The sequence below is a fragment of the Apaloderma vittatum genome, unplaced genomic scaffold, assembly GCF_000703405.1.
Source record: "Apaloderma vittatum isolate BGI_N311 unplaced genomic scaffold, ASM70340v1 scaffold1125, whole genome shotgun sequence".
Classification (NCBI taxonomy): domain Eukaryota; kingdom Metazoa; phylum Chordata; class Aves; order Trogoniformes; family Trogonidae; genus Apaloderma; species Apaloderma vittatum.
Window position 1 is genome coordinate 61,121 of NW_009718548.1, and position 12,075 is coordinate 73,195.

Consider the following 12,075-nt stretch of genomic DNA (forward strand, 5'->3'; position numbering starts at 1 on the left):
TTACAGCCATGATTAAAGAGGATTAGAAACAACATGTTTACTACCACAACCAGAACTCCAAATATGGGTTAACAGTATAATACAGCAAAACAAGTTGATTTTAGTAAACAACTGTGTTTGAACTGATGCATTTTAGCAGGCTTTCACCAGATGCAAACGAGTAAAACTCCTGGAAAACGACTGCCCTTTTTTCTCCAGGGAGCCTGCAGTGCCCACCAAGCAGATCACAGCTGCCAAGGTGTGACACGTGCTACTGCCAACTGCTGGATTTTACCCTTAAATACTTTATCATAAAAAGATCTATTTGTGTAAAATGTACCACTGCAATAGCCAGATGACGATTTGATAATCATGTCTATATTCTCCCTGGAACCCTAGCAGGGAGCTTGATTCTACCATGAGGAGAAGCGCAGAACCGCCACCAGTGAGAAAATCCGATTTTGCCTTCGAGAAACATAATTCAATTCAAGGTTCTTTCTTTTTCCTGGGAGAGGTGATTCGCTCCAGCTTCACATCTGGCTCACCCCTGAGAGAGCAAGGAAGAACATATGCCCCGATCCCCTCTTGTCTCACCCTAAGGCCTCTAACCAGACTTTCTTCCACGTTGCAAAATGAGCAGCACATTCCTATATATCCATTTTCCTGGGGTATCATTTCCTTGTATAACAAAGCTGGAAAGTGCTAGTAAAAAGGATGACGCAAATCTTAGATGTAAGCATGATTTACTTGTGTGAGATGATAGATAAGAAAACTACTTGGTAATAAATAAATTTAAAAACTGTAGTGACACAGAAGCCTACACTGGCAGTAGCACCATCCCTTCAGCCGTCTCACTAATTCCCTGGTAATGTAAGTGGTGTTTTCCACTCTATACTTACACCGCTGCAACAATTATAAAGCCCACGGAAAAATGATATTGTCTGGGTTTGGGATGAACTAGGTAAGTTCATTCATGAGAGATCACCCAAAACTCCAAGTGCAGCACGATGTCTGCGGCACCTGTTGCCTCACCGTTACGAGAATCCCTCTCTTGGGAAGCAAATTTTCCTGTTAAGTCACAGGCGCAAAATTCAAAGAGCACAAACATTCTATTTTAGTGGATTCAACCATCACGATTCTCCCCACAAGAACAGCGAAGCAACAACAGAGCCTGAAACACAGCCAGGCAGAAATCAAGATGTTCTGTGCCTTGGAAATAGCATTTTTAGAAAGAGGGAACCTATAATAGAAACTGAGCTGACAGAGAAGAATGGGAAGAGAACACATTAGTCATGCACAGTAAAACAAAACCTTGATACTGGGCACGGGTTAGGGCCCCAAAACTTAGTCTGACGTTTGAATTCTGGGCACTTGTCCAAAAGAGCGTTTGGGGTTTGCCTTCCAAACGCGGTAAAATCACAGAATCATAGATGGAGTCACTCTGTGAGTCTCTAACATTTCCACTGCCTGGTTTTTACCGTCGCAGACTGCGTCAACTGCAGCTGGGATGAAACGTGGGATGCTGCTCTGGTGTGCCCTTACCCTTCCAGCTGGTGTGTCGGCTGACTGCAGGCTCTTCAAGTTTATGTATTGTAAGAATAATTATTAGAGACCATGTATCATATTGTCAGCTGAAAAAAACCCCTACTGGTTTTAAAATTAAAATCTTTCAACCTGGACCATTCGTCCCTTTATAGTGCATTAAAAGAGACTGTAAGTTAGCAAACTAGACTGTAAATACAACTTGGAAGTATTTTCAGTTCTTTTTCAGTCTCTGTCAGCTGGGATCCTGACACATTCAGCTATTTTATGGGATGCACGTGGCTCAGCACTCTCCTTCGCTCTTCAGGAGCTCCTGATGGTCGGAGCAGCTTCTGAGAGAAAGCCAAGCAGCTCCTACCCCCACATGACCACGGCGCTGCCTCTGCAGATGACACCATAAACTCCCGCTCAGCTCCCCTCCTATACTTGTCCAAGATCCTGCTTCAGGATCAGGACTGTTCATCATTAACTGATTATCACTGGAAGTGGCAGGCAGCTGGAACGTGGACTAGTTTTAGGCAGGATAAATAAATATATCTGTTCTTTCATTGTTCTTAATGTAGTATTTTTGTTTACATCTCTCAAAATCCATATAATCCCCCAGAAGGCATTTCTTCCCTTTTTTTTCTTCTTCCCTTTTTTTTTTTCTTCCCCTCCAGCAGAAGAGATAATGGGCCTGATCCCTTATTACATTAGCAATGATGAACAGCAGCTAAATGACTCCCCTTGGATATCCAGCAGCTAAAAATCTGGCTCTCTAAATGTACTGATACAGTCGGTGGAATTAAAACCTTTCGTCATAATGGAATAGCAAATATTCTGCAAAACACGCTCCGTTCTGAAGGTAAGATTATCTCTACAAAGCACAGGGAGGGCAATCTCTGGTTAAAGCAAATCCAAGGGCGTCCTGAGAGAGACAAGCTGATCACTTCCCCGAGAATCATCTAAATCCTCCCTGGGCTTTTGCGGAAACACTGAATACGGACATTTGACCTGTTCTTTCATCGCTCTTTTTGGGGGGAAAGCGTATTGAGGCTGGAAATCTGGTGCTACTCCATCTGACGGACAGTCCGGATAAGAATGCTCCAGCAGTCAATGACAGCATCTCCTACGTGTTGAAACAGGGAGGGGTAACCATCACAGGGGCAAATTTAAACAAAAATATTTCTTGGCTAACGTGTTGGCAATGAGCTTAGAGCAGGACATCGAGGAAAGGAAACCGGAGGGCTTTTAAATAACGAGATCAGCTTGGGGGAGGACCGATTTATCTAATCCTTGCTTTCTGTATCTGGGTCACTTTAAATAATCTGCCGATTAAAAGGTAGCTCTTCCTTTTGTGAGGGCCCCTAAACAAAGCAGCGCTCAAAGCACAACCTTAGCAGCTAACAGGGAACACATTCTATTCTAAAACTGAAGGGGATAACTTCTTTTGCAGGTGACTTCAGGATACGATAATTCCCTTAGTTACCGAACTGCGAGCTCAGCTTGGTTAGATCTATAAGTGACCAAACAATCACGGTCAAATCAAGAAAAGAAATTGCAGAAATTGATTTTTATTTTTACTTGGTGACAAATACCCAGACCTGCTCGCTGAACTACAAGCAGAGTCAACCAAGCGAAGGTTTTATAGACACTCATTACACGAATCAATTTTCTCCAGCAATACTTGTAGCAAAAGGTGATTCTAATTGAGCCCAACGGTTGCACACTTGTCAAATTCCAGGTGCCACAAAAGGACCAGCAGCTTCTAGATCTCTGGCCATTTCTGGGGGTGCCCTCGTTTCAGCGTTGGCCTGAAACATGCTGAGCCAAGATGTCAGCTCTCAAACGATACGCACGCAGGTGAAAGCGGACTCATTCAATTAGTAATCACTGTGCAATTAGTCCCTTGTATCCAAATAGAAATTACTTTTCTAAAAATAGCCGTGGTGACGTGTTAGCTCAAAAGGAACGGACTTTTTCAAAGAGGGAGATGAACAAAATAACAGCTCTGAAGGCCAACGCGAAACTGAAGGGCAAAGCAAAGTAATCTAATAGAAACCCCAAATCCATACAATCAAAGCCCTGAATGCTTAACAGTCTCAGCTAGCACAGATGGGGTTTGTAATCTCAGCAGTTAGAATGTTTTTAATAGCATTTGCCGAGATAATTCTGTTATTTTGTTGTTGCAAGGAACTGGGAAAGCAGTGTGGTGTTTCAGATGTCATTGGTGGTAAGTTTTGATGAAGAATAGGGTTTTCATGCAATTTAATGGAGAGGAGGAAAGGAAACCCAACAAACTGAACAAGCTGGAGTTGAGAATACTCTTTAATCTATCGGTTTATCATGGCTGAAGGAATTTTGTCACTATAGCAAATTGGCACCACTGGAAATGAGAACGACCTTGACAGATACCGAGTTCTCTAAAGAGGAAGTTGTGGAGCAACCCGAGTAACTTCACCGGCATTAAATCACTACCAACAAATGGCATTTAGCAAGGGCCTAAAAAAAATACAGTGTGAAATAACAGAGATACCCAGGAGAGGATGTCATACGCCCTCAATACCCACAACTCTTCCTAAAAGATAGAAGAGTGACAATAGAGCATCTCTTCTTAAAAGGGGAACTGAGAGAAAACGTAAGAAAGAGAAACTGAGCATTTCAGTGATAACGTCTCACTTTTTCACTCAATCTTTCCTTAATCCGTGTTTTTGTTCATTTCTGACTTTCTCAATTAAGCTCTATCCTGACGTGACTTTTTTCCCCCCCTCTAAATCCTGTTCACCAATGCAAACTTGTGCAGAAAGGCAGCACAAGGTCTCCACAGCTGGATCTCAAGGCACGAAGGACTCGCCCGCCCATCCAAGACAAGAGGACTTGCTTAAGGCAACATGGCCCAGATCCAGGGCGTGTGTATCCCAGCAGTTTGAATTCCTCCTGGCTGGAGGCAACCAACATTCATCCTCCCATCGGATTCATTCCATTAAATCCAGGAGCTGACGCTCGTTAACAGGTTTGTGTACGATAAGCAGAACAGCCAGCGCTAACCAGAAACGTGTCTAAAACTAGAATATCATATAAAGAAACACCTGTGGGAAAAAAGTTTCAATTCTGGAAGGAATTTTTTTTAATTTAGAAAATTTCTACCTCTTTAGAATTCACCCTTTTAAAAAAACTTAATTTAGTCTTCTAGATTAAGGAAAAGTCTTCATGAAAGTGCCATTTTTACAATTATTTCTTTTACCACACTTGAAATCCTAGACATTAAAGACATGACTTTATCTTCTTATACCCATGAAAAGGCTGATAAATGTACAAGAAATCATCCAGTTAGGCTGTTATGAAAGGAGTTTGCTAAATTTTGGAGCAATGGAATTACAACATTTCTTATCTTTAATGGAAGTAGAGCGTGGAGAATAATTGACCACCAGTTGTCCCACGAGAGCTCTTTTAGCAGCCACTTTAGGGCAAAAAGCATAACAAAGAAAATATTTTTAAAATCTTGGAATCAGGCAGTTTAGAGATCTCTTCAATTTCTCTCCCTTGTCTTAAACTGTAATCAAGCTACAGACAAACCAGTTCATTTTGCAAATGTATTCGTTCATCTCCTGCTCTCTACTTACTTCACAGGGTCCATCATACACCTGTAATTTCAAACAGAAAAAAAACCCCAACAAATCTCCAGGTCCCAGTTTCCTGAGGAAAAGCAAGATGTGGAGCTACCCAGACTTCGGATAGACTCTGACAAATCAAAAACCTTTTACAAACCAGTCTGTGCTCCTAACGATCAGGGAATGCCCCAGATATGCTTCCCAAAACTCTCCTCGAGCAGGGCAGTAGTTCCAAGCTGCCCTCTCAAATCCAATCCCTCTCTCCTTGCTCTGCTCACGTCTCCCAGCAAGATGAAGCTAAGGGCCATTGTCTTGCCTATAAGTGCTACAAAAATTTAATTTGCAATTAATCTACCCCTGAAGCGTGACTTCTTTTTCTCGTTGTCTCAGTTTACAATGTTAAAAACAGGATTTGTGGTCACCAAATGACGCACTCAGGACTCAATTTAAACGCGCTTAGCGAGCTCCACGATTTACTTGGAGAAGGTCACGAGCTGACTAGATGCTTCAGAAAGATGCGGCTTCTTGATCATATATAGTCCTCATCTATACCATCTGTTCAGCTCCTCACAGCTACAGACAGTTGCCATAGTTAAGGTAGCATTTAAGAATATTATTTATTTGATGAATTATTCCTAATCCTAAATAACGGGTCTCTCAGATAGGTGTTAGGATAACACATATTTGCCACCACAGCCTCGTTCAAACCAGGGAGAGAAGAACCTGCCATGGGTCAGTCTCAGCAGCATCACCACCTTCTCTGGGACATTTTAGAAGAGAAGACAAGCTTCCTGTCAGTAAAAACAGGGCTTTTTTTAGAGTTGGTTTGCCTGGAGGACAAGGTGAACGTCTCCACTTCAAATGTATATCCAAAACTTTGGATTTAAATTCATTGCAATGACCAAATACAAATGAGTTCAGAAGGCTGGAGCAAGTCACCGCAAATCTAGAGGCAATAAATAACCATGACAAGAAACTGTATAAATCAAGTCCTTGAGGAATTATCTTCTTCATTACTGCTTATCAAATCCAACTCAAACCTATGATGTAACACTTGTGAAACAATTTATTAAAGCACACTAGGATCTCCTAAAATATTTCAGTCAACGTGAGATCCCACATCACCCAAAGACTTAAATTGTTTACTTCCTTCCATTCTACTTACCACTGAGTGCTCTCTAAGCCTCGATCTGATTGATTCGTCAGGCTTGGACCTTTGGAATGGCTGCCTAACATCTCAGATCTATCTTATAAAACCTCACCAAGTAACTTTTAGAAGAGAGAAGGGACAACAGCGTCGTACCTGAGACTGTGCATTAATATTGGCTCCTTCCTTAACGAGAACTTTGACAACTTCAGCTTGTCCTGCTAAGGATGCGATGTGCAGGGCTGTATTCCCTTTCTGTTACAGAGGGGAGAAAAAAAGAAAGACATTACCCTTCCTGAGAAGTAATTTCAACCAGCAGTTATTACATTCATTTTTTTTTACAATTTTACCTTACAGTTTCCTGATGTTTCATAAACATGACAGGGAAAAGAACTGGCAGTTGCAGGCCATGAAGATTTTTGAATGGGTTGTGCAACACTAGTATCCTCATGGAACTTCTGAGTGAAATTAGAGAATGGGACTGGGGCGCGGGACAAACTTCCAGGGAAAATTTTGTATCGGCAGCACTAAAACCTTTCAGTGTAAAGAGATTGTACAAATAATAATCCTTCCCTCTTCACTTCTTACCAGTGAGCTTCAGCAAAGAACATGGACTTGCAGGCCATAACAGCAATAACACTTCAACTATTAGTAAGGTATTTATATCATTACCTTATTTTGTACTTTAATCAAGTATTAGTAAGGTATTTATAGCATTATCTTATTTTGTACTTTAAATTCTTGGTTTTCTCTACGTTCTCCCATGGATTGACTTTTCCTTTCAGTGACTAAACTCACAGATGCGTGTGACTTACCTTCGTGGCAGAATCCACAGCCGACCCTCTTTCCAACAATTCTTGTACCAGTCCCACGTGGCCTTCTTTAGCCGCCAGGTGCAGAGCATTGAGTCCATTCTGGAAGCACAAGGGCCAGATCAGTTACAAATACCAGTCCTGAGCACACACATTCCTACCTTCCCCTGGTATAAGAAGATTAGTGGCTGGAATACTGTTACATCTCTTAGCTGGCTGTCTACATAAGTCACATATTTAGGACTCAGCTATTTAAGCCGAGGCACTGTGTGACAAACTTCTCCAGTAACGTTTTTCTCATAGCACAAAGACAGGGAAACAAACTGAATTTTGCAAGTATCCATAAGAGATTCCTTTGTTTCCGTTAATTTCGTATCTAGTCCCACTGAGGTATTATCAGCACAGAGAAATCCCAGGACTCAGCCAAATTTACACAGAATATGTCTACGTCCACTCATTCAGGATTATTCCAAGCTGTCCTGAAGCCGAGAGTCTCCTCCTCTCCTCTGGGACAACTGGTGTCAAACTAGAAAACAAAAAGCACGAGCAGACCAAAAGGGGTGTCCATGACACATGGTTGCAAATTATATTGACTTTGACGTGGTGTCTCTGCTGGTTTCTGATGAGCAAGTCTTTAGTACATTTAGAGGTTTTGTAACCTCAGTCAAAAAGGAAAAGTAATGAAGCAAGAGCTAGAATTTTCCAAAAAAAGCAACCTAAGGAAGTATGTGTCTACATCTTGCTCACATTAAATAGGAATGGGATACTTCATCTATAAATTCCAGCCATGGCAACTGTATCTTTCCCTTCCTACGATCCCTATTCCACCCAAGGGAAAGATATAAAATGACAGTCTATTGTAGCTGAATTGCCAACCTATTTTTCTCAATCCCATGGTATTTTTCACGCTACATCAGGCAGGTGACAGCAGCAGATACTGTCATTGCCCTCAAGCATTCTCCTGTCTTCCATATTGCGAGCATCACAAGCCACACTCAGGTATTCGAGCAACTCGCGGCGAGTTTGGCACCGTGTAATTTTTAGCACTTTACTTGTCTCCAAACCAGTCTTTTAAATTGCCAAGAAACAAGAGGCTTTCCAGTCATTTATTTGCCTGTCTGCAGAGGCATTTCAAGCTTGTAATTCCCAGCGGGATTTTAAAGCGCTCAGGGCTTCGCGGGAGGCATTTAACGGGAGCGGGTCCAGTGGCTGCAGACCCAGCGATCCAAACGCATTTCTGAAGTAATTCCGTTTAATTCCGCACTCACGTAAGCTGCGCGGGCAGATTTGGTGGTCAAATTCAGAAGTGGAACTATGAGAAAAGCAAAGGAGCTGAAGGAAAGCTGCATTCAGAAGCTGCCAAAAAAAGAACACTTAGGGAACGTCAAGGAGAAATGTGGTTTTAAATCCTATTACGCACGTAAAGCGCCATCAGCCGGATTTTCCTTATTCCAGAGGAACACCCTACTACTGAGCTGCAGAGCCCAGGGGTGGCAACAGTGCCAGGCATGGATCGGGGGAAAATCTTCACTGAAATTACGTGGTGAGGTTGACCTTAAGATGAGCGACGCTGTATGTGCAGGCTGAACACATTTCACAAAGCTCTAATCTTCCTTGTGGTTTGCTTTTTTTTTTTAAATCTCGGCTGAGTATTAAATAACCATAATTACTACCTAGAGCTGCTGAAAGCTTGGAAATTGTATTTTGTGGGGAAACACAGGGTATTCTTCTCGTTGTTTGAGGACAAGCCTTGTTCTCACATCTGATCTCACACTTTCTAGGAGAGCATGAACGTAACTTCAACTCCGTACACACCTGATGTGTTGCTGCAACAGGTTATCAACCTTTATCACTCTTTGTGAGCAGCCTGAAGCCCACAAACAGCACAGAAACTGCAATATTGCACGGCCCATAGGGATTCTGCGCACACCTGCCTCTGAATGCAAAAAGGTGACGGCAAGCTCTTTTTTTTTTTAGTTTATGCCAAAGGATGAAGAAAGTGTGGCTTGTCCTAGTGCTTAATCAGTAACAATCTCTTAAATTACCCGTGGTTACACCTGTCAGACACATATTTCATGGTGCCACATTAAGCAGCTGAAAGCTAATGCTGTTACACGTTTCTTTGCAACAGGTGACCTGTTTTATTCATTAAAACAAAGAAAACGAATACAGGAGGTCCAGCAAAGATACTACTGAAAGAAACCGTAGCCAAAATGCAGTCCCTACCGTATGCATTCCAATTCCATAAATTCAAATGAAGTGAGCTGGGGCAAGCAGCAGCAGAAGCAAGCGCTGCACTTCCCGTGTTGGTGGCCAGCACGACTGAAGCCTTAAAGCAAGCTTTGTTCCTCCGTAATCAGCACCAATGCCGCAATTATTTCCCAGCCCACACGGCTGATCCCTGCTTCTCACCAGGATGGAAACTCAGATTTAATCGATGCGACTCCTCCGTTCCTGTCAAGTGGATTCTTGTATTTTAGAACAACAAAGGTTTCTGACATTTCCCTTTTTTCTCTCTCCCATGCCTACCAAAAAAAAAGTTGTGGGCGGCAGGGAGACGAAATTAGTTGTCTGCTAAGCAAAACTGCACAGCACAGGGGCTGCTCCTCCCCACAAAGCACACCCCCTCCATAACCACCTTTCTCTTGGAGGCTCATACGGAATTCTAAGAGAAAAAGAACACAACGTAAAGCCTTCCCAGCTTGGTTCTTCAAGTGTTTCCCTGCAGAGCCCGATTCCCTTGGTTCTATTCCTCCTCTACCACCGAGCTGGAGGCGTCAACGTTTCATATCCCGCAGAGCGCTCCCGACACAGGCACACGCTGCTGCCGCTCACAGCCCTCATCAGACCCTATGGATGTTCACTGCGCTGGGGAAGCCCCCTGATTTCTTGTACAGCACAGAAATCACCGACCTTTTCTAAGCCGACTGAAAGCCAGTCCCTTTTTATTTTTTTCCCAGCAAGGCTCACAGCTGGTGTCTGAAAATCACCCAAGGAGGTCCGTGCTACCTCTGCCTTTGTATCCAGCTGCCTCCTGGAGCGATCCTCATGGACACGGTGTTTCGACACTCATGAAGCACGAAATGCAACATGCTTTTACCAATTTCCTTCCACCGATGCTGTACTCACAGGCTTATACAGAAGTTAACAGGCCAAGAGCAATGTGTGAGTTAGAAACATAATGAAAATTGAAAAGCTTAACTCTGCGTGGTCGTGCTAACTCCTTCAGGTGTTTTGCCAGAGGTAAGAAGGTGTCTGCACTCACCAGCAGAGACTGAGACTAAAAAGCAATATCCCAGTCTTTGTTCAAGTCGAATACTTTTCACCGACTCTCTAACAGATGTGAGTCTAAGGTTGCTGCAAGTTGTCTCCTCCGCATAAATCTCTTGGGGAAGTAAAAAGAACATGTGGTCAACCTCTTTTCAAGAAGGATTTGGGAAAGGGCACGTCAGAGAGCTGGGCACGGCCCTCTCAAGTCCGAGGGTTTGTTGACGTTCTTCCCAAAAATACCACAAAGAAACAGAGCGGGCGGTTGAAATAAGAAAGAAACAATTTCATATTATGGAAATTCTCCCTTTATGGCACTTTCCAAGCCTAAGAATTGGTGAAAACAAATTAACCTACAGAGTGACATCAGCACGTGATACTGTCAACCTCATTCCGACCACGGTGCTACTCCGGCCCATCGTTAGCTCTGCCGGGAGTGCTCGCTGCTTTCCAGCTGGAGTAGAGGAGGGAGTAATTAAGAGCTGCTGCTCCATCTCACTGAAAGTGAAGCAATAAAGACACCGATCAGATTACAAAGAAGCCAAAACGAGAGCAAAAGCCCAAGAGATCAAAGTTTTAAAATGAGTTTTTGGGAGCTGGGGCGCTCCCCAAAAGTACCTAATATTTGAATCCTGCTCCGTTCAAGGCGTCTTCACACGAATTCCTTGCGAATACAGCACATTTCTTCACAACAAATGCCAAAATCCATCTTGCTTTTCTTCTTCTTTCCAAGAAAGTAACTCTATCACCGTGAAAACTGACAAGCCTCCAAAGACGGGGAACCGTTACGTTGTCTTTGGGATTAGCGATTCTGCGTTTGCAGGTGAATCCTTGGACTTGGCAGACTTTGGGGTCAAACTTGTGCGAGAACTCTGGGCTGCACAAACGCGTACTGTGAAATCCAAGTCCGTTCTGCTGGTCAACATCTTGAATGGTATTTCAGAAGCAATTTGTTTTCTCTTGCTACATTTACTAGAAAGAGCAACCATGTCCTAAAGTAACTACATCCGTAACATAAGGAAAATAGCTTTAAAGAAATCAGATTTGCAATGGCTTTTCATCCTATGAAACACCAGCAATTAGATTAAATTTTTTTAAAACTGACTGTTCTTAGTAGAATTCTGTCCCCTGACATTTCTAACTCTCTCTGGAAAGTCAGAACTTTTAAATATCTATGATTTTCAGAATAATGATGGTGCTTAAATTCATTTTAAAGTAGAAAATTCCATAATAATTTAACTTGCTATGAAGGCAGCATTCAACAAACCATAACTAACTAACAACTAATTGTTAACTTCATAATCACATTAGTAACTGTAACTAATCCTTGTATTCACTATATTCAGAAACATTAAGTTCCAGCAAATTTTGAAAAGTTTAATTGGGGAAATGCTTTGGTCATCTATAAAGACAGATGTCTACGAAAATTTAGGATCTGAGAAACAAACTAAAAGTGAAGAGAGAGCATCTTCTTGTGTTATTCTCTCTGTTCACAAAAGCCTTCTCTTAACATTACTGTTTTCTGAGACAGGATCTAGTCTGAAAATAGCATTACACTGAGAAAAAAATAAAAATCCTCCATAGTCAAGGTTTAATTTTTCAAAGACCGTTCAGATGTCGCACTCTTAAAAAACAAAATACAGTCCCTGTGTTTTGCACAGAGAGTATTTCCCCTTAGATGGCTGGAACACAACCACGTCTACACCCCATCCACGCCCCAAGGCGGAGGAGGAGGAGG

General features: G+C 42.4%; 1 protein-coding gene across 1 annotated transcript in view; it reads right to left on the bottom strand.

Moving 5' to 3' along the window:
- The window catches only part of LOC104274594 (ankyrin-2-like), a gene marked incomplete at its 3' end in the record, with an annotated part of 86,407 nt that overhangs the window by 60,740 nt on the left and 13,592 nt on the right, over window positions 1-12,075 (bottom strand). Inside the window, 2 exon segments of the mRNA XM_009870272.1 lie at window positions 6,415-6,513; window positions 7,074-7,172. Coding sequence (XP_009868574.1) covers window positions 6,415-6,513; window positions 7,074-7,172 — 198 coding nt within the window.